Here is a 23,156-nt window from a genome sequence, read left to right as displayed (position 1 = left end):
AGTGATAAGAAGCCTTTCATCTCAAAGCCTGCCCCAGGTGACATACTTCTTCCAGCAAGGCTATACCACCCCGTCCTCTCCAAACAGTGCCACCAGCAAAGTGTTCAAGTGCCAGAGACTATGGAGGACATTTCTCCAGTCCTAGAAGGACTACCACTGTGTGCTGGAGGAGGTGTGTTCTGCTTTTACAAAGACCTATCTGCTCTTTGACAGGCCACTATGGGCTGACCTCTCTACTACCTCAGGGAAGGAAGGAGTCTAATGGTCCATGCATGGGCCCAAGTCCTCAGGCTGGGAACATCAGGACTCCCTGAAATGAGATAGAAAAGGGGGAGATCCAGCCCCTTTCTCCCCACCCTCTCCTCTCCTCTCTCTATCTGTGTCTCTCTGTGTCACTTTGCCTCTCTCCCTGTCTCTTCTCTGCTCTCTCTCTCTCTCTCTCTCTCTCTCTCTCTCTCTCTCTCTCTCTCTTTCCCTCTCTCCCTCCCTCCCTCTCTTTAGTCTCCTCTCTCTGTCTCATGTCTCTGTGTATGTGTGTGTTCTCTCTCTGACTCTGTTCTCTTTCTCTCTCCCTCCCTCCCTCCCTCCCTTCCTCCCTCCCTCCCTCCCTCTCTTTAGTCTCCTCTCTCTGTCTGTGTTTCTCTGTGTCCCTTTGCCTCTCTCCCTGTCTCTTCTCTGCTCTCTCTCTCTCTTTCTCTCTCTCTTTCCCTCCCTCCCTCCCTCCCTCCCTCCTCCCTCTCTTTAGTCTCCTCTCTCTGTCTCCTGTCTCTGTGTATGTGTGTGTTCTCTCTCTGACTCTGTTCTCTCTCTCCCTCCCTCTTCTCTCCTCTCTCTGTCTCGGCTACCTCTGCTCCTCTGTTCTGTCTCTGTCTCTCTGTCTCTTTTTCTCTGCCTCTCTCTCTTTCTTTTCCTAGTTGGGTCTTTAAGACTTTAGTGCAGATAAGGAAATGGAAAATCTTTTGCTAAGTGGTTACTTTTTCTATTGAGGCCATAAATAGATAAGTTGGGGGCCGGGGAGGCAGGACATGAGACCCAGATAAGCTTGGATGGGAGGACTGTTTGGGACAAAGTGGACTTTTTCTGCCTGTTCATCTCCAAAGCTATTGACAAAGCTGGACTAATCCAGGCCAGCTGTGCAGACTGTAAGCAAACAGAGCCTTTTATGGGGTTCACTCCCACCCCCAGCCCTGTGCTTACAGAATTTGATCCAGCCTTTATGTTGGGATGTCAGCGAAGCGCGTCAAGCAAGCAGATGGAGTGAGAGCCAATAGCACCACCTCAGGTCCACCTGCAAGGTCCTGGAACCTTCACTGGGGCTTTAGTCGGTATATTTGATCTATCACCTCTTAGCTAGGCCACAGTTGAATTTCTCTATTTGGGGGGGGGGGGCTTAGTTTTCCCAACTGAAATTGGCCAGCACAGTAGTGATCTTGATGAGTGAGTTAGTGGGTGTGATAAGTGAGTAAACCAGAAAGTGTGCCCGAGGTGAGTGTGAGCTGGAAACAGGGAGAGATGTCCTGAGCCACTGACTCACCCTGCTAGAGAAGAAAGACTCCAGCACTGTGGGGTCTCCAGGTAGACTGAGCTGCTGAGAGCTGTTCCCTACTTGACCTGATGGGAAATCGCCCTTTTCTGCCCAAGGAAGTCAGGCACAGGAAGGGACTCCCGTATCAGTCAACACAACATGCTCCTTAGTGACATAGAGAAGAAAACTGAGGACCAGGCTGTGATCAGGGCACTATTTCCATTTCAAAGCTTTTATTTTCACTCATGGTGCCTTCATAGTTATCATTAATGAGGTTTTTTTTTTTTAAGGCAGAAGTCACTTTGTGAATAAAAAAAATGGAAGTACAAGGTTAGAAGCAAAGTTTGGAAACACACATTCACTCAGGGGTTAACGGGCTTTGAACTTTATAGGAGTTTAATCCTCTAAGTCAATAGATTAATCCATTTTCTTTTATAAATGGGTTAATTTCAGAAGTAATGAGATTTAGCTACCATCATATAATTAGGTAGACCAGTAGTCTCAAACTTGCACCTGCATCAGTGAGCATCCTGTTAAAATGTAGGATCTGAGCATTCAGACTGGAGTGTAAATAAGACTTTGCATCTCTAACAAGAGCCCAGATGTTGATCTGCAGATCCTCCAACTGCATTTTGAAAAGCCCAGCTCTATGGCTAGAGATACCTCAGACACACACACACACACACACACACACACACACACACAGAGACACCAAAATAAACCCACAAAAACTAGTTACTAGTCATGCAAACAGGAGGGCATGAGTTCAATCCCCAGAAATCATATTTTAAGAGTTTGCAGTCCTAGTACTGGGGAGGCAGAGGCAGGCAGATATCTGGGGCTTGATAACCAGCTAGCCTGTTCTAACTGGGGAGTTTCAGGTTAATGAGAGACTCTGTCTCCAAAACAAGGTAAATAGCTCCCGAGGAATGACATCTGAGGTTAATCTTTGACCTCTACAAGCTCTTGTACAGATCACTTGCAAACATGTAAATGAGACTGGGAGGGAAGGAAGGAGGGAGGGAGGGAGGGAGAGGGAGGGAGGGAGGGAGGGAGGGAGGGAGAGAGAGAGAGAGAGAGAGAGAGAGAGAGAGAGAGAGAGAGAGAGAGAGAGACCCCAAGGATTCTTGAAAAGGGGCCTACAGAGAGAGGGTATCAATGATAGAACCTGAGTGAGAGAACAGTCTACCTACCAGATCTGAGACTATCACCAGGCCATCCTCCACACTATGTTTTTGCAGCCCTCCAACACAGATCTATTTTACCAATGAGTAAGCTGAATTTCAGAAAGGAAGTATTACCATTTGAATCCACACCTCTGGAGACTTTAATGATGGGGACTCAATTTTCTCCATCTCCAGGTAACTCAGATAGGTGAGCTCCAAGGATTGTGGTGTGAGCTCCTCAGGTGTGAGCCTCCTTTCTTGCTGAAATCACTCACTCCCAGCCATCTTTCCATGTGTTGGCGGCTCAACTCACAGTGCTGCCTGGGGTCTCCTAGTTCCAATGGCTGAGACTGTCCTGTCTGGTGAGTGATTTAGGGACTTGGCAGCCTCCCTTGCTCCATTATGCAGCCACCGAATATTCAGTCCAGAGGGCTTTTTGGCATGCCCTGCATCTTCAAAATGAAACAGGGGAACCCTTACTCATTTGCCTGATTTAAAAGCATCTAGAAGCTTTTTTTTTCCTAGTGGAGGGAATCACACCATCCATCTAAAATGAGGAAACCCCACATTAAGGAGCCAAGAAAAAAAATGGAGACATAAGTTTAAAAGGCTGACATATTAATGGAGAAACCTTGTGCCTGGTTTGTTTCTGCCCAGCCCCATTGAGCTTGGAAAGCCATGCCTCTTTGATGCTTTGGAGCTAAGAGGAAATGGCTTTGTCCTAGGGGAGAACTGAGCCCCCTGCCCCTCCTCCTTGGACACCAGTGTGATCTCACTACCATTCCCTCCAAGCCTGCAGACAATTATGGAGGAGCTGCTCCAGGCTGGGTCAAACCTGTGCTAGCTTTACTCATTCATCTGGCAGAGTTCCCTTGGTGTTGAGGAAGCCTCTGTCGCTCTGTGTTCTTTTATTCACAAAGAGCCAGCTGCCACCAGGCTCAGACAAGGAGGGACTCAGAGTCTGGGCAAGACTGTACACCTGGTCTAGCCTCCTGGTGAATCTTGGGAACCTACTGTCACACATCATCACCATAGTCTGGGCCTTGACTCTGATTCTCCTAGGGCAGTGCTATCAGGGATGACAGGACTATAGATAGCATCAAGCCCAGGTCGTAATCACCTGACCTGAAAACTACTGATACTGGAAAAAAAATGACTTTGTAAAGATACACTAGGGGCTTCATCCTTCCTTCCTAACCCATGGTCACCATCACAGCATCACCTGGGGACAATATGATGGTGAGGCAAATTAGCTTCAATGTTCCCAGTGGCCTGCTCTCCACGGGCCTCAGGCTGGAGTCCTTTCTTACCCTGTACTGTTACCTCCTTCTAACGAGCACTCTTCATGCTCTGTCCTGAGTGCAAACTGAATAGTTATAAGTCCTGTCCTTGGTGCCCGCCCTCTGCGAGATGCAGTCTGAGCCACTGATTTTATGATTTGGCTCCAGGCCCTGTGGTTCCCCCACTCCATCATTTACACTCCTACCTCACCAAGGTGATGTGCATTCTGGGGCTCTGCAGGTCCACCCTGAGTAAGGGAGACGCTCCAAAAGAAATGGTCTCTGATGCTTGTGAGGTAGCTCAGTTGGTACCATGCTTGCCACACATGCATAAGAACCAAGAGAAAGAGTCAGGCATGATAGCACCCACCATGTCCCAGGTAAAGGGGTAGAGACGAGAGAAACCTAAAGCTCATTGGCCGACTAGTCTACCCTGGTTGGTGAATTCCAGGTTCAGTGAGAGACTGTCTCAAAATATAAGGTGGAGAGAGAATAAGGATGATACCGTCCATGCGCACATGTGCACACACACAAACATGATCACACACACATACACATAAAGGGCTTGTAATAGAAATGATCAAACACACATGAGCACAAGGTAGCATGAGCAATATGCCTGTGGCCCCTTCTTCAGCTCCAGTTCAGACCCCATCTGTGACCACACCAGGCTCCGTTCCACATTCAGACCACAGGAGCCTACTTTAAAGCAAAATCAAGACATGATGTTCTTTCATCTGAGAACACTTCAACATGTGTTTTGAAAGGAGGAGGGGAGAAGCCTTTCTCTTGGGAAGCTCATGTTTGGGGAGTAACAGCAGCCAAAACAGAGTGACCAAATTTGCAGTTTGGTTTGAATGTGTACATTTTATAAACGGATATTTTTAGCATACAGCCCATGAACATGCAGAGAGTGCGATGACTGTGTGTCTGCCCTCGTTTAGAGAGAGGAGAAAGCAGAGTGAGAGCTTCCATGATTGTGGACACTGGTCAACCTCTCCCTCCCAGGATTTCCTTCTATCCCCCTGGTTGGCTCTGATGTTTCCTGGACCCTCTGGAATTTTCATGCTTTTGTGTCCTTTCCCCATGATGCATCTGCCTGGAATGCCCCTTTCTCTATTTGGCACACTGACTATCTGCAAAACCTAGTAGAAATGTCACCTTGCCGGGTGTCTGTGGTACCTCTTCAACCTTTCCTCTTAAGGCAACTACACAGCCTGGGGGGCTGAGTTAAAATCATTCTCCTGTGGATGAGTATCTCACTAGTAGGGTGTGGATTATCCCTGCGACTCCAGTCCAGTGTGAGACACAGTCTGATTCCCAAGCACGGATTTGGCTTCAGCATCACATGAATGAGTTGTTTAATTACATACTGGGGTTCTGGTCCATGAATCGGAAGTAACAGCGATGCGATGGGCTCATGGGGATTAAGTGAGATGTGTCTCCCATAAGGCTGCAGCAAAGGACAGCTGGCCACAGGGAGACACAGAGCAGATATGGCTTCTGAAGGCAGACATCTTCATGGACCCCTCTCTTCAAAAGCCCAGCATCCAGAGACCATCTTACCCTTCACACAGGCTCTAGCCTCTATCTGGGTCCTGGAAGCATCCTTGCAATGAAATACACTAAAAGGTCCCCTCTGGCCTAAGCCAGGACCCTGCTATGGATTATGGTATGGTTCATTTCTGTGCTTCCCTGTGCTTCCTGCCTCCTTTCACCTCCAGTCTCCTGCTGCTGCCTTTCACCTCCAGTCTCCCTGCGCTTTAGATCAATCCCTAGCGACTCTGATCCATCCCCCCAGGATCCCTTGCGTAGAGACCAGTCATGCTCATGCCCCAGCAACTCCAGGTTGTCTCCAAAGAATCATCTCCTTGCAGCTAGCCTGCCTAGAGTTCCCACCATGACATATTTCTATAAACCTCATCCATCAGGCCAACCCTGGCCCAGCATGGGGCTTAGCTCTGCTCTCACTCATCCAGCCCCACACCTCTGCCTGTAAAAGTCTTAGAGATGTCAAGCCCCACCCAGCGATCTCAGGGCTGGCCTCTCTGCTGAGCATCCCCCACTTCCTGCAAAGGAATAAAATTAGGGAGCAATGTTCCTCCCTAGAAACTGATCCAAATGTGAAGGTTGATACAGCTCTTCCCCAGACCTGCTCTAGTACTCTATGTATCTGTCCTTCCTTTCCAAACCACACGTCCCCACCCAATATCCATCCTTCTCCCAGAGAAGGGATGCGGGGCAGGAAAGGCCTATCCTCAGAGCAGGCGGGACTGCCTGCTCATCTCCTCCCAACACCACAGGGCCTTTCTTAGACCTCTCTGACCATTTTTCCTCATTGGCTGTCTCCTTCAGTGCTTGTCTGAAGTATGTGACAGAAGAAGTCTCCTTAAAGTCAGGAGCTGCTTGGGTGTTGGAGGTTAGACACAGGGTGAGGCTTTACAAGAAAAGAGACTAGACAGAGTTGGGGTGTCTGGATTTGGAAGGTTCAGGCTCTCTTCCCAGCTTCACTCGGCAGCTTTGCCCCTCTGTTATTTATAAAGTGGGGGAAGCGTCTGCCTCTCCTATCTCATTAAGAGCTATGAAGACTGAGGTGTGCTATTAACTGGGAATAAGGCCCCAGCTATAGTCACTGCCTCTACCATCTCACCTTTTCCCATTCAGTAAAGGAACAAGTTGTACTAATGGACATGTGTTCCTTACTGGCCAGGCCAGTGATGAAAACTTGGTGGTCTCAGAGGCTATCAGGTATCTCCGTTGTGTTTAGCCACAGATGTTGCCTGACAAAAGCCTCACAAACCCTGGACCAGATTTCTCTCAGGGCTGAGTCATACTCTCTGATGCTATTCTCTGTTGCCGAGATACATTCATCTGCCGTGAGCATATGGTCCCATGGTCCCACAGAACCCCTGGCAATCTCTGACATGGAAGCCCGGGGTCCTGCTGGCAGGTGGCACTTCAGAAAGCTAATAGAAATGACCAGGGGACACAGCTGCAGTTACAGGGATCAAGTTGAGTTAACCAGAATACTCTAGGAGCTGGCAAACACCCCTGCTCTCCTTGCGTGTCCAGCCAAGTGCTTCATGGAGACTCATCTCAACTGATGTGGAGTCTACTGCTTCCCACAGAACTGGTGGCAAACAACAGAGAGGTGAAATCACTGACCCAAGAATGCACAGCTCAGGCAGACTGGCTTCAAAGTTTATATACCTTACTCTGAAGCCCACGGAGGGAAGGAAAAAGGAGGAAGAGGGTAAAGTAAGGCCGGCCTTCTGGATGTAAGTAAGATGGCTCAGAAGGCAAAGGCACACACTGATAAGGCCGAGGCCATGAATTTGATCCCAGGACCCACTCTGGAAGGAGAGAACCCACTCCAACGTGACCTCTGACCTCTACTCACACACTGTGACACACGCCTGCCCACACACGTGCATGTAAATAAAACAAATGTAATCTCCCTTTCTTTTGTTATTTCCTTTCCTAACTAAAGCACCCGTTTCCCAGTTTTGCCCACCAGCTCACTTGTAACCCGCTATTCCTGTCTTGATTCTTGCCTTGCCCTCCTGCCTCTGCCGGGACCTCAGCCAGGACCTTTTCTGCTTTCCTGGTTGGCCTGAGAAGTTATCAGTTCTCTCTCCAGGGATGCAGGGTACAACTGAGAGTCATGGTGAAACTGGTTGTGACTGACCAACCCCATCCTGAAGCCATCCTGAACTCACCAAGAATCACCCCTTGTGAACACAAGATGCTCCCAGCATCTCTCTTACGAAGGCCAGGGACCTACATAGCTCTGTATCTTGAGCTGTAATCAGAAGCTGAGCAGAAACTGTAAAGCAAAAGGTGAGCAGAAGCAGAATTCATATGTCACAGGCCCTCAGCATGTTCCCTCCGAGCCTTCCCCCCTTTTCAGCACCTTTCAGATGTGAACATTAGCAAGTAGGATCCGACAGTTGTACTGAAGACCTGACTCAAATAGAGGGGAAGCCAGCCAACAAGGTGTGACACGCACAGGTGCAAGAATCCCAAGTTCATTTAGCCAGGAGAAACTTTCCTCCCTCCCAAAGATCAGACCTCCAGAATAGGCTGGTGGGATACTGGGGTGGTGTCTGAGCTGAGATCTTGACAGTCTTAACTGTGGCTTTGAGATTTTCTAGATTCATTTGCCTTTATGGTCTATCTTTAGATGCTGGAAATGTACATTGAGTCATTCTAACCTATACTGGGATTGAGGTTAGGGTGTAATTCAGTGAGAAAGCACTTGCTTAGCAGGTATGAGGTGCTGAATTCAACATCCAATACTGCAAATGTGTATGTATGTACATGTGCTTATATGTATGCATGTGTATATGTATATATACATATAAAAGTTAAACATCACCTATACAACAGAATATTATGTGTCAATAAAAAAATGACACATACTATAATGTGGATGGATCTTATGAACATATACAAAGTAGACACCAACCATGAAAGTCGCCTCATTTGTGATTGTGTGACATTAGATAGTCAATGTGCATTGAACAAGTTTAGGATCAAGCACTTGAAGGGTGAATTTTTTTTTTCATGCATGAACCATACATCCAGAAGACCTTTATTGTTTATTAAACATTGAAATAGAGTGTTAGATTTAGAGGAACACAGATGGATGGTAATGCTGTAAAATGAGCACCTGCATGCATAACTAGAGAATTTCTGGAATCATTCTGCATAGAAAAAGAGTGGGTAATCCAGTCCCATTGATATAATGGTGCTTTAAAAATATTTTCAAGACAAGGTTTACAAGAAAAGGAAGAGAAATCCTAAAAAGAAAAAGATGGTGAATCTGGCTGAGGGTGTGGCTCAGTGGTAGAGCACTTCTCTAAAATCTTTAAAGCTCCTGCTTCCAAAGAAGAAGAAGGAGAAGGAGAGGGAGAGGGAAGGGAGAGGAGGAGGAGAAGAAGGAGGAGAAGAAGGAGAGGAGGAGGAGGAGGAGGAGAAGAAGGAAGAGGAGAGGAGGAGAAGGAGGAGGTGGAGAGGAGGAGGAGAAAAGAAGAAGAAGGAGAAGGAGGGAAGAAAAGAAGAAGAAGAAGAAGAAGAAGAAGAAGAAGAAGAAGAAGAAGAAGAAGAAGAAGAAGAAGAAGAAGAAGAAGAAGAAGAAGAAGAACAACAACAACAACAACAACAACAACAACAACAACAACAAATATAACAAGCATGACCTGGGACTATAACTCAGACAGCAGATACTTGCCTAGCATGCAAGAAATCCCAGGTTTGATTCTCAATATTCAAAACATTGAGCCAGGCATGATGGCACATGCCTGTTATCACAGCAATGGGGAAATGGAAGCCGGAGGTCATCCTTGCCTGTGACAAGTTCAAGGCCAACCTGATCTAGGTAGGGACCAAGAGACCTTGTCTCTAAAGTAAGATGTTTTAAAACAATGTCCATGGCTGTAATGGGTAGTAAGTTTGGTGTGTTTGGGGTTTATCTTCAGTAGCATGTCATTTCTGTTGCCCATGGAGAACTATCTGGGACCCAGATGTAGGTAGTGTGTGCTTCACATACAGACTCAGATACCAGAACAATGAAGTTCTGGTGTGTACTTTATTCCCTTTACAGACAAAGCCCCTGGGATATGGGAGGCTGTCATAGTTAGGGTTACTACTGCTGTGATGAAACACCATGACCACAGCAACTCTTATAAAATAAAGCTTTTGATTGGGGCTGGTTTATATTCAGAGGGTTAGTCCATTCTTTTTTATGGCAGAATCATGTTGGTACACAGGCAGACATGATGCTAAAGAGGTGTCAAAGATTTCTATATCTGGATCAGCAGAGAGAGAGAGAGAGAGAGAGGGGGGGGGGAGGGAGGGAGGGAGGGAGGGAGGGAGGGAGGGAGAGGGAGAGGGAGAGAGAGGAAGAGAAGAAAAGAGAAGAGGAGAGGAGAGGAGAGGAGAGGAGAGGAGAGGAGAGGAGAGGAGAGGAGAGGAGAGGAGAGGAGAGGAGAGGAGAGGAGAGGAGAGGAGGGGAGGGGAGGGGAGGGGAGGGGGAGAGGGAGTGGGAGAGACTGAGACTGGCTGTGCCTGGCTTGAGCTTCTGAAACCTCAATGAACCAATTCCTTCTACAAGACCACACCAATCCAACAAGGCCACACTTACTAATAATGCTATCCTCATGGGTCTATGGGGGCCATTTTCATTCAAACCACCACAGAGGCTAATAAACCTACCCAAGGAGGCTCCTGTGGGAAGATAGGGCACTTGGGTGGTGTAGGTAGACCCTGTGTAAAGGAAAAACAATCTTGAAGAAAAGTAAAAGGAAAGAACAGAAAGGTGAGTGAAGGAGCGGGGAGGAGAGAAGAAAGGAGTCAGGAAGGAAGGAGGGGAGGGGGAAAAGGAGAGTAAAAGAACAGTGGGTAGCCCAGGAATTTTGGGATCCCGAGGAATTTTCTCTTCAGGAGCCTGAGGGTGGGCTCCTATACTCTACCTTTCAGGCATCTTTGGTCCCTGCTCCAGACCAACTCTTCTCCTGAGAATGTCCTCTGCATGCAAGTGTCACCTGGAGAGTCCCCCAGTGAGTAAGGATATAAGCTGGCAGCCTGAGCCTGCAACAACCCTAAGCTCATGCAGGCAAGAACAAGGAAAGCTTGTTGGTGGGGCCAGCCTGTGGGGTTGTTCATTTCTGACTATTGCACTTCTCAGGGAAACAGGAAATGTAAGAAAAAAAGGAATGCTTGCTTGTTGGTACGGCATGTTCAGTTTAATTATTCTAAATTTGTTACCAGTATTTTTCCAAGACACACTAGAAGCCGCAATGGGGGGGGGGGCAAAATAGAGGTGGAATATCAGAGCAGAGAGCCCATAGGCCACCCAGCAAATACCACCTAGCTACACCTTCCCAAGTACCAGCCCTTGACCTGGGATAGGATAAGAATTAAGGAAGGCAGGGCAGGTGCCATTTCTATCTTAGGCACCCAGGTGCATGGTGGGACACATGAGTGAGGTTGGAATACACGTGGAGAATATTCTTTGTAATAGCTTTAAGGTTGAAATGAAGGTATCTGCAGAGCTTCTTAGCCAGAACTCCTCAGTCCTCTATACAGTCCTATTATAGGACAACCCTCTGATCTCAAACACAATCAGCAACAGACATAAACCCATTGCTTCTTAGGGAGCTTGATGTTAATGAGTTTCCTACTGGAGAGTGGGGAAACTGAGTCACAGATCTGGTTGTGACTCAACCAATAGACTATAGCTCTAAAAGTAGAAACCAGACGCCTCCTGGCTCCAGAGTTCCTGTTTCCACCATCTTACCCCACACTGCTCAGGTTCTATGCACACTAGATTAACCCTCATAGTCTGCAGGCTTTCATCCACCCACCGAAGAAAGTGCTTGGTAGCAGACAGCATGAGGATCCAGGGGTGTCACTACCACAAGGTGGCTAGGGTGAGGGGCTCTGGTAGATCCAGGCTGCTTCATTTTCTCCCTGGGTAATCTTTTGGTTCGTTTGTTTTGTTTTTTGTTTTTTTAAGACAGGGTTTCTCTGTATAACCCTGGCTGTCCTGGAACTCAATCTGTCGACCAGGCTGGTCTCGAACTCAGAAATCCACCTGCCTCTGCCTCCCGAGTGCTGGAATTAAAGGCGTGCGCCACCACGCCCAGCTCCTAGGTAATCTTTAGAGCAATCTTCCACCTCTCTTTACCCCATTTCTTTGTATTTAAAATGAGAATTTAAAAATAGAAGCTATAACTGGAGAAATGGCTTAGTGACTAAGAACACTTGCTGTTCTTCCAGATGACTAGAGTCGTTTGGGTCTCAGCATCCATATTCAGCAGGATCATAACCACCTGTAATTCTAGATTCAGAGGATCCTCCATCCATTATGTACCAGGCCTTGTGTGTTACCATTATGGTGGCAAGCAAAACAGAGGTCTTCATCCTCAGAACACCGATAGAGAAGTAGAGAAATGGGCTATAAAGAAATATATACACACACACAAATACAAAGAGTGAGAGGTTCTCCTAGTTTGCTTTTGGTTGCTGTGATAAAACACTGACCAAAGCCCACTTGGAAGGGGACAGTAAGGATTTATTTGACTTACTGGTTACACTCCATCACTGAGGAAAGCTGAGGCAGGAACTTAGAGGCAGGGACTGAAGCAAAGGCCATGGAGGAACGTTGTTTATTACCTAGCTCTTTGTAACCTACTTATCTTGCTTTCTTACACAGCCTAAAACTGTTCACCCTGGAGTGGTATTTGCCTTGGAAGTCAGAGGCAGGAGCATCTCTGTGAATTAGAGACCAGTATTGTCTACATTCTGAGTTCCAGGATAGCCAAAGCTACCTAGAGAGATCCTTCGGACAGAAAAAGAAAATGCCCTCCACAGAAATAGAGAACTGGTTCAGTGGTCAAGAGCACTTCCAGAGGCTCGAGCTCCCATCTCCTGTAGATCCCAACCCTCTGTAATTTCAGATCCGGGAATTTGGACACCTCTGGCCTCCAAATGCCGACACGCATACCTAGCTGTAATTTCAAATAATGAGAATAAATTCTCTTTTAAAAAGTTAAAATACCCCCCACCCGGCGGGCACACTTACAGGCCAATCTGATGCATGCAGTTCCTCGGTTGTGGCCCCCTTTTCCCAGATGACTCTAGTTTGTATCAAATTGACAAAAATTAACCGGCACAATGAATAATCATACATTCATTTGGGGAAGTGGGGAGCCAAAGCAGTGGGGAAGGCCCCTGATTTGAGCTCTTACACCAACCCACTCTTGCAGAGCTCACCATACCCCACTAAAACTTACTAAAATGCCCTCCAATGACCTAAGCAACTCGAACTAGACCCTACCTCTTAAATGTCCTGTATCCTCAGCACAAAGCCAGAGTCTTGGCTTCCTCCATGAACCCTTGGAGACACACTCAGACTATAGCAATGGTTCAGTCAGAATCTAATTCTCCACATGCTTAAATCTGTATTACCAAGCTATAGGTGGCACGCCTTGGGTAGGAAGCTGCCCCAAGTGCCCGCTGTGTAATTTCAGTTCCAGCTTCAGCTTTAGGATGGGGTTGGTTGAACCTTGGCTCAGACTGCCGGACTCTGATCTTCCCAAGGGAACACCCTGCAAGAACACAGGGCCGCCCCACTTATTTTAGCTTCTTTGGGTGCTTTTGAATAAGGCCTTATCAGGGTGGGGAATCTGTTTTCAAAGATGGATCTGCCCCCTCCAACAGGATGTCAGGCCTCTTGCCATGGGGCAGTGCTGAACTCTGGAGTGTCTGGGGCCATGGGACCGGGAAAAGGGTCCCTGAGAAACCATCCCCAAGGAAACTAAATAAAGCTATTGTTGCAAAGGGAAGAGAAAAAATAGCCCAGCCAACAAGATGTTTTCTGTCCTCTGTGACCTGTCTGTGTTTGGGGAGGGGCTGGGCTGTGGCAAAGGGGTGGAAATAGGAACGGCCCTTGGGGTCCATAGACACAGCATGGAAGAGGGGAACAGGGCAGAAGCGATGGGTAGCCACGGGGCCGTGCTGCTGCTCTAACCTGTCTGAGCTCAAGTGAATGGCTTGTTCTGTGTTCTTATCTATAAAGCCCAGGAAGGAAATGACGCTAAGGTACATTGCACAAGAGGTCCCTGGTCCTTCCTATTCCTGGCTCTGACATGACTCTTGGAAAACCATCAGTCTTAGTCTGGGAGGGAAGGGTGATGTCATGGGTGGACTCTTCACACGCAGATTCATGGCACCCACTTTGATTTCTGGAGATAAAACAACTGACCATAGAAACCTATCCAGTATCTCCAAAGTCTGCCTATATTTCACCGGAAAGCTCCAAGCCTAGCCTCTTAGAGATAAAATACTCAAAGGACATTTACACAGGAGTGTTGTATGGAAATTTGTTTGCAGTAACAGGGAAGGTGGGGGAGAAGGAGATGGAGAGAAATAACTACACACATATTTGTTCATTAGCAGGAAAGTAGCTAGAGTATTGCAGAATTGCGTGGAACATGGGTGCAGTTTTTTGCAGTGACTGGGTTAGGACTGTGTCATGGAAGGACTGGGCATAGTCTAGTATGTAGAGCTAAGCATAGGCTAAGGTGTAGCTTGATGGCCCATCAGCCCCTGGGTTCCCTCCACAGCATTGCAAAAGCAGGCGATAAGAGCTGTTTAGGAAAAAGTAAATGTCAGCATCAACTATCCACATGCAACAAGTGTGTAAACAGGCACATGTGCTGTGCAAAGGGCAGAAGCACACCAGGCAGGCGAGAGGGGTCACCTGGGCTGGAGAAGGTATGGAAGGGTCAACAGATGTCAGAAACGTGTATGGCAAAGGCAGCTTAGGACCAGTATGGGCAGGGCAGAGGCAAGAGAACACCCATCTATCTCCCCTCCAGTTCTACCTTTAAATGAGATGGAAGCAAAGCCTCCAATCTTTCAACTGCTGAGTTTGTCTGCAGTTTGCAGTGATGGCTTCATGTGATGATTGTGCCAGGCAACAAAAGATCCCTAATGAAAATGCACTCCGTGGGTACCTCACACTACTCAAACCGATAAAATGATAAAATGCAGATCCCCCAAGGCTGGAGAAGTCATAGGCCCTAGGCAAGTGGATAATACAATCCTTTTGCTATATGAACATGATGTCAAAGTTCCTTCTAAATATTTACATTTATACCCATAGAGCTCCCAGCCTTGGTCAGAAAAGCATCTGCCTACATTGGGTGACAGCCAACACAGGGACTCACAGTTGATCGAATGCTCAGAAAAAGAGTGGAGTGCTCAGTCCTAAATGTGGCAAGGATGTCACCCACTCTAGGGCTCAGGGAACATTGCAGAAAGGGTGGTGGGAAGAATGTGAGAGCTGGGGAGGGGAGGCGTGATAAAGCTGTAACTGTCGCACCCCCATGACCTCACAAGGCTGGGCCAATCAGCATGCCAACATGAATGGGGGAGAGGCCCCACCCCTCCCTGAGGAGCTGCAGGCAGTTAAAGGTTGGGGGTGGGAGAGTCATATTCCTCACTGGTGAGCCTTGTTCACATAAATGGCTTCCCCTCCTATGCTCTCACAGGCGACTCTCGTTTAAAGCAGTGTGTCACAAACAAATAAATAGACATGAAAGCAGGGAAAGGACTTGAGTGGAAGAAGGTGTTTGATGGGAGGGGAAGAGGATGAAAAAGTAGGAGCTTCAGAGTCAAAGTACGCATGTGCGCATGCGTGTGTGCGTGTGTGTGTGTGTGTGTGTGTGTGTGTGTGTGAAAGTGTAAAAGAATATGTTCTTAAAGCACCAAAACTAAAGCTTAAAGATGTACAGTGATTGTTAGGAATTATATAATAGTAACATTAGGAACAAATGCCGGGGAAGAATAAACACTGAATCCACACACTGGCTCCCTCTGAGGAGGGAGGAAACGGGTTCAAGGAAAGAATTACATCATGGCTTTCAAGTGCTTGGGCAGGGTTTTGTTTCATCAACTCAATGCCCTTTGCTGCTCTTGAAGTCGCTTTCAGATGTGAAGCCCACAATAACCACCAGGAACACTCTTGTCACTTAATATTAGGTGGAAAGAGTGGGGAACAAAATTGGATATGCACTGTGCTCTCAACTCCATAAAAACCAAACAAATAACATAACAACTATAAGGCCTTTTCTCTCTCTCATTCTAGCAGATGATAAGTCTGGGATGACTGTTATTGCCCTTTTTTATACTTAACAGTTTATTAAAGTTTCCAAACATTTACAGTGAGTGCATATTGCTTTTGGTATCAAAATCAAATACTACTTTTTATTTAAAAGATAAATTACTTCACCTTAGGGTTCAGGAGTATGGCAATATTTAGCCTGAATTAAGGGGGAAATGTTCAAACTGAGCTTAAAGTTTACAGAATCCAACTTAAGTTCTCAGCTGGTGAATTTTCTTATATGTAACATGTAATAATAATAATAATATAGTAATAAATACATATCTTCCAAGATTTCCTCAAGGGACCATTGTAGGAATGTAATGAAATGATATATACCTTGCTTTTTTTTTCTTTCTTTCTTTCTTTTTTTGACAAAATACTTGACATAATGCTACATGATGGGGAGAGGGTTTATTTTGGCTTACAGTTTCAAATGGGTCAGTCCATCCTGGGGAAGGGATGCTGCAACAGCTCACATCATGGTGGAGAGGAGACAGAAGGCCACTCTGATAGGAAAGGGCCAAGGAAGGACACAGTCCCCAAGGACACTTCCTCCACCTGCGACATTTTACCACCTCCTAGCTATGCCATCCTGCTTTGAATCCACCAAGGGCTTGGTCTATTCATTAGGTCAAAGTCTCAAGATCTAGTCAGCTCTGGGAATATACTGGCAAATACACTCAGAAGTGTGCTCCATTAATCTCCTAGGTGTTTATAGCCATTGGGAAAGATTGTGTAATAGACACTCAGAGGGAAGAACTGAATTCCTCAGGGCCCCTCATGCATAAGGACAAGTGCATTGTTGGGAACAACCCAGGACAGGGTAATAGATCACTATCTGTAAAGTCTAAAGAAAGGGATGTGATGACTCCTATTCAGAGACAATCTGACCCAAAGGGAAGACACTGACATCATTACTATGTATCAGGGCGAGATAAACTTTGACCTCCAGCAAACCAGAATAGACTCCTACAAATCAAGTGAACACCCTTTGAACAACATAAGAGTAACAAATCGAAGCTCAGGCGTCAACCCTGCTTTCCTCTCAAATTTTCCCTCTCAGCATTCTTTATTTATGTCAAAGGGAGAGACGCATACATACACCTCGAGAAAATGTTGCTGACAGTATAGACTGAAACATAGGTTCTCTATACAGCCTTGTGTTGTGATAAGAAATGTTTGAAAGACCAGGCAGGTAAGGACTAGAAAACAGCGGGATGCTTCAAAGAAGCCAGGAGGCTGTTTTACACAGTGCCTGCGGGGTATAACTGATCGATGCTAGTAGCAAAGTGGACAGGAATTCCTGCAGTGGGGAATGAGACTCTCCAGGTACCTAGAGTATTATTGCAGGCAGAAGGGTGCTAGCAAAAACGAAGCTGCTGATCTCTGAACTTACCATTTTAGAGTTCCTGACATAGGACTGAGGAGATGTCTCAGTGGTTAGGAGCACTGGCCAGTCTTCTAGAGAACATGGATTCAACTCCCAGCATATACATGGCAGCTCAGAACCATCTGTAACTACGGTTCCATAGGATCCAGAACCCTCTTCTGGCCTCTCTGTACTCCGGGCACATATGTGGTGCACATACATACATGTAGACAAAGTACCCATGCACATAAAATAGTAAAATAGTTTTTTAGAAAGAATTCCTGCCATTTTCATGACCATCCTATTGTGTGAATTGGTATTATCACCCCCATTTTGCAGATGAGAAAAAGAGGCATGGATCCATGTAATGCTTTGCCCACAGCTGCACAATGACAAAGCCAAAATGTGAAATCAGTTGACTGGGACGTCTCCATCTCTGTAGTCTATCCGGTGCCCCCAGACAAGCTGGTCCTGGGAGTTCAGATGTGCAAAGGCGTATTGGAGCGATAGCAGAGTGGCCTCCTACAGAGGGGGATCCCTGACAGCATTCTATGTGTGAATCTTTTGACAGAGCAGATAGCCCAGAGCCTCTCTGTGGCAATGCTCTGAGATTGCTAATAAGTGGTTTCCTCTTGTATCTTTCAGCTCACAGCCCCGAACTTCCCCGTGGTGATCAAGCTGGGACATGCCCATGCTGGCATGGGAAAGGTAGGAGAAGCACTTGAACACACATAGTGGATACAATCACAGCTTCCCCAGATTGTTAGCCCTGTGCACTTGGCACAGTCCCCCAGAAGAGTGTCGAAAGAAATCCACAATCCTCCTTCTGCTCTCAACTCAGTCCTGTAAGCTTGCACGCATGTGCTGTCTCTCTAACTCCGCCTGAGCTCTGGACATCACCTTGAATTGATAGCTTACAGTTCTCTGTGATTATAGCTTAAGAGACATGAAGAAATAACCTTTTCCAATGATTCTTTTGTACCAAGTAGCTGTTATCTTCTCCTGTCTTATTTGTCCCTGCATCGCCTGCCTGCTGGATCAGCACCACAAAGGTGCAAACTTGGCTGCACAGCAGGAGCCTGGGGAATCAGTCAGCTTCCACCAGACTAAACAGTATATTTTACACAGTCTCAGAGGACAGCCAAGGAGGCTGGATTGGTCAGCCTCTCAGGTGCAAGTGTCAAAGCTCAACTCAGTTTGGAGAAAAACCCTAATCCGTTTGTCCAAGCCAAACGGCTAAAGTCTCACTTCCCAGGGCCACCTCTCACGGAAGATCGCTTGGGTTCCTGTACCTGCCTCCCAGGAGAGGGACATAGGGATAGGTCATCCCCAGAGAAGAGGAAAAGCCAATCCTAGACTTGAGGGCAGTGGGGAGTTATTGTAGTATACCTCTCAGGCCTCAGCAAGAGAGCTGAGGAGTGAGCAGGGGAAAGCCTTGTCTTCACCAGGTGTACAGTTCTGCCCTTCCTTCATGTCTGTCTTCTTCTCCACCTACCAGGATGCCTGATGCTCTCTTCCACTCTGTGTTCTTCCCATTCAGGTGGATAAGGAAAAAAGTCAAAGATTCAGGTTCAGGCAGGGAGAGTGGGGTACATTCTAAACCAGCCTCTTTAGGCTTCTTCACCCATTGGATGATTCTAATAACAGCCTCTAAAAAATGAGTCTTTCTGTATGAACCAGCCTTCTGTCTCTGTGACAAAATGAGTAAGAAAATCATCTTCTAGAAGGGCTGTCTACCTGCCTGCCTGCCTGCCTGCCTGCCTCCCAACTCTCTGCTTTGGACTGTTTGGGAGTTTTTGAATCATGGTTGTCTAGGCTTGTTTTGGGGCCTATGTTAGCACAGTTCGCCATGGCAGAGAGGGTAGAGAGGGTTTGGTGAATTAAAACGGTTCATGCCGTGGCAGCTGAGAAGTGAGAGAAAGGAGAAATTGATAGAGTACATAACAAGCCCCTCCCCTGGAAAGCAATGCTATGAATCCATCGATGAGATCTGAGCCCTCCTGATCCAATCACCGCCGCCACCCCCAAGCCTCTGCTTCTAAATTGCTACAATGGGGACCAAACCTTCATCGCTGGAGTAGGGGAAGATATTTGGTACCTAAACCATAGTAAGTGCAGACTCCTTAGAACACACACAGGATAAAGATAAAAAAACTTTTACCTTTTTTTCCCCTTACTATATTCCAGGGCCTGGGGTGGGCCCTGATGAACAGATAGGGGGATTCCTCTCTAGAAACCTATTCCCTCTTTCTCCACTCCCTTCTCTGTATCACAATCTGGCTGTAACTTCCCCCTCTTCTCCTCCTCCTCTCCCTCCTCCTCCTCCTCTTCCTCCTCCTCCCCCTCCTCCTTCTCCTCTTCTTCTTCATCCTTCTCTTTCTCTTCCTCTCCCATCTCCTCCTCCTCCTCCTTTTCCTCCTCCTCCTCCTCTTCCTCTTCATCCTTCTCTTTCTCTTCCTCTCCCATCTCCTCCTCCTTTTCCTCTTCTTTCCCCTCCTCTTTCTCTGCGCTGAAAGTGGTCTCCCTGTGGTTCCCAATGGCCTTCATGCTAATTCAGTGGGCATTCTTCTGACCAGAACTGGTGTCTCTGTATCACTTAAGCTTTCTGGGAATTCCTTCTACCCTAGAATTTTTCTCTAGTGGCCTAGAGGAAAATTCTGATTCACGTTCTTCTCCCAGCTTTCTTCTTCAGTTTCACTGGTTATACATTCCGTCTCTTTCAAGGATAAATTCTCCTGTGCCATCCCTGACTCTGGCCACTCCATAAGCACACCGCTGTCTCTCGCTAACTCCCTCGGCTTCAGCTGCCACCCTCATCTCAACAGCCTCCTGAGTCATATTTCCTACATACGCAGTCACGTTCCTATCTCCAATTACCTCCTATATTGTGTTCCCTTGTCTCCATGGAAATGTTCCAAACAATGTCTGTTATCTTCCCATCTCCTCTTCATCTTCTTCCTTTCCTGTGACTTCCATGTCTGCAACAGAAACCTGACATTCTGTTATTTCAAAACCGAAATCAAAGGGCAAGGGCATCTCAGGGGTGGAAGGCTTGCCAGCACATTCCCGGCCCCAGCGTATCTTCCGCTTCCAGCACAGCAAAAATGCACAAACAACTCAGAGGTGTAAGAATCATCTCTGCCTCCTCCATGTCCAAATGGTCACCAAGTTCTTGTCACGTAACCCTTGTGTCTCTACTTGCTCCTTTCCATCTGTCCACTGTCACCATCCTGGACAGCTCTGGTAAAGTCAGAGGGCTCCCAATGACTTGGTTATAGCCCTGAAACGTAAGATAATCCCAAGATGAAATAAAGAAATGCCTACAGACATGGATGCCATTCATAGGTGAGAGGGAGGTCCAAAAGCCAAGAAGTCAATCCCCAAAGCAGAAAAGTGACACAGACCAAAGCAAACACAGGTTTTCTAGAATGCTGCCATGGGGCAAGAAGGAGCTTTCTCCTTATCTTTGAAATTAGAAGACTTGCAAGGAACAGTCTGGGAAAACTGACTGAGCAAATGACATCATGTTTGTGCTGAGAAGGTAAAGAACACAGCACGTACCTCTTAGAGTCTTTGCGCCTTCTCCTTAGAAGGAAAATGGGTGGCTGGAGACTCCCAGGGAAAGCATGCCCTAGAGATATCTGGTAAGGAGGTATCAATGACCTTGATATTGTTTAAAACCTGCTCAGGACCCAGTGGACACAGTCATTGGTCCACACACATGTACTCCTGTGATCCACACACATGTACTCCTATGGTACACACACATGTACTCTGGTGGTACACACACATGTACTCCCGTGGTACACACACATGTATTCCTGTGGTTGGTACACACACATGTACTCCTGTGGTACACACACATGTATTCCTGTGGTTGGTACACACACATGTACTCCTGTGGTACACACACATGTACTCCTGTGGTACACACACAGACCAGTGCCTATTCTACACTGTGAGTGAAGATTAATAGGACCCAGTCCCTGTCCTCAAAAAACTGTAGAGACCATCTCCTATGTAAGTAAGGGTAAAGCCAAATCTAATGACACCTATAATCCCAGTACACAGGAGACTAAGGTAATAGGGTCATAAGTTCAAGGTTTGCCTGAGCTGTTTAGCAAGACCCTATATCAAAAGCAAACAAATATACAATATTTGTAAATGGAACATGATGGAAGACTATGCAAAGAATATGGAGCCTAAAGGAAAGAACTTAATTCCACCTCAGACATGGAGTCTCCTACAACAGTGGAATCTCTCAAACAGGTCATAGCGTAAAAGACTGTTTTGCCCAATATGGACATACTTTGAGCAGGGTATAACATGAAAGCACCAATTCGATAGGTGGATTAATTCATTCATGAGGTCAGGGCTCTCGAGGGCCATTCGCCTCCCAAACCCCATGGGAAAAACCATCTGAATGAGCTGGCTTCTTGATTTGGAAAGTCTAATAGATAGTCGTCTATGCTGATAATGAGAATGACTATGCCAAGAAGAAGAAATCAAGCTGCCAAGAAGGTATTCGAAAGCTGCACAAGGTTGAGTGTGCCTGGAGCTTGAAGGAAACCCATAAATCAGGGAGGAAAACAAAACAAAACAAAACACAAGACAAGAGATGGACGAACTCCCTTACATTAAACTAAGAAGAGTGGGTACCATGAGATAAAGGATAAAGGAATCAAAATCTAATGAAACACTGTAGTTTGATGAGAGTGGGGAGGATTCCTTAGACAAGCAGGGTGAAATTGTGGGTATGCTGATTAGTGTTTGTGTTTTGTTCAGTTGTTGTTTGTTGTTGTTTTGTCAACTTGACACAAACTAAGGTCATCTGGGGTGAGGGAACCTTGAGTGCTTGCCTTCATCAGATTGCCTACAGACAAGTCCATGGGGGCATTTTCTTGATTCATGATGTATGTGGGCAGTGCTATCCCCTGGGCTGGTGGTCCTGGCTGGTATAAGAGAGCAAACTGAGCAAGTGCTGGGGAGAAATCCAGTAAGCAGCACTCCTCCATGGCCTCTGCCTCAGTTTCTACTCTGATTTCCCTATGATGGACTGTGATTGGAACATGTAAGCCAAAAAAACAAAACAAAACAAAACACCCTTGGCTCCCTAAGTTCCTATTGATCATGTGGTATTTGAAAAAAAAAAAACAAGACGGGGTGGGGGTGGGGCATGCCATGAGCTTTGCAGCAGTGATGCTAAATAAGCAGATGGAGACTTGCTTCCTAGATGACTCTGAGCCATGTCTGAAAATAGCTTTAGTTGTTACAGTTAGGGTAACAGGGAGGTCCTTCTGGAACCTACCAGGAGGAAGCCAGAGTGCCGGTCAACACCCCCAATATACAAGAAAGCTTCCTACAACAAAGAACTCTACAGCCACAAACATCATCCATATTAAATGGAAGGAAAAACCATTGCATTTGGATAAATTTGATTTTATTTCCTCCATTGAACATTTTACAAGGCTGGAAACCAGACAATGCTGTGAGGATTGTAGAGTTCAACATCAAGTATATTGTAGTATTTAAAAGTCCACACAGGACTCCATATCAGTGGATACGTGGCTGTGGGGTCAACCAACAGACCCAAAATGAATAAGAAAAAAGTTGTCTCTATACTTAAAATGACTATTTTTCTTGCCATTATACTCTAAAGTGGTATGTATAGTGTGCTATGAATACAGAAGCTGTATACAGAAGGTGCAGCTATTATACCATCTTATATAAGGGACATGAGCATTCACAAACAGGTTTTTACAGTCTTTTTTAAGCATTTATGATTTATTAGAGATTCAATGTGAGAGTTTTTTCTGTCTTTCTTTCTTATTTTATTTTTAATTAATTATTTTATTTATTTACATCCCAAATGTTGCCCCCACTTCCAGTCCCTCCCTCCAAGAGTTCTTCACCCCCTTCCTCCTCCCCCTCGACTCTAAGAGGGTGCAACCCCAAGGGCATCTCCCTTCTCTGGAGCATCAAGTCTCTACAGGATTAGGCACATCCAGTGTTTACAGTGTTAAGCTTTCAATGTTTTCCTCTTTGGAAGCAGCACATTACAGCAACTTTGGATACCATTTGAATCTAGATCCCACCACTTGTGAGTTGTAACACTGTAGATAAGTTACCTTGACTACCCTCA

General features: G+C 46.4%; 1 protein-coding gene across 7 annotated transcripts in view; it reads left to right on the top strand.

The window, feature by feature from the left end:
• Syn3 (synapsin III) overlaps positions 1 to 23,156 on the top strand; it is a 450,181-nt gene that overhangs the window by 346,219 nt on the left and 80,806 nt on the right. For 6 of the 7 annotated variants that reach the window (XM_006513699.4, NM_013722.3, XM_006513698.3 and 3 more), the window contains exon 7: positions 17,660 to 17,722. In XM_006513699.4, the coding sequence (XP_006513762.1) occupies positions 17,660 to 17,722 (63 nt within the window). Of the gene's footprint in view, positions 1 to 14,947; positions 14,986 to 17,659; positions 17,723 to 23,156 lie in introns of those variants that run through there. The other variant, XM_011243460.3, reaches the window with a different exon arrangement.

This window comes from Mus musculus, chromosome 10, assembly GCF_000001635.26.
Source record: "Mus musculus strain C57BL/6J chromosome 10, GRCm38.p6 C57BL/6J".
NCBI classification, from domain to species: Eukaryota; Metazoa; Chordata; class Mammalia; order Rodentia; family Muridae; genus Mus; species Mus musculus.
This window is presented reverse-complemented; position numbering and strand designations above follow the sequence as displayed.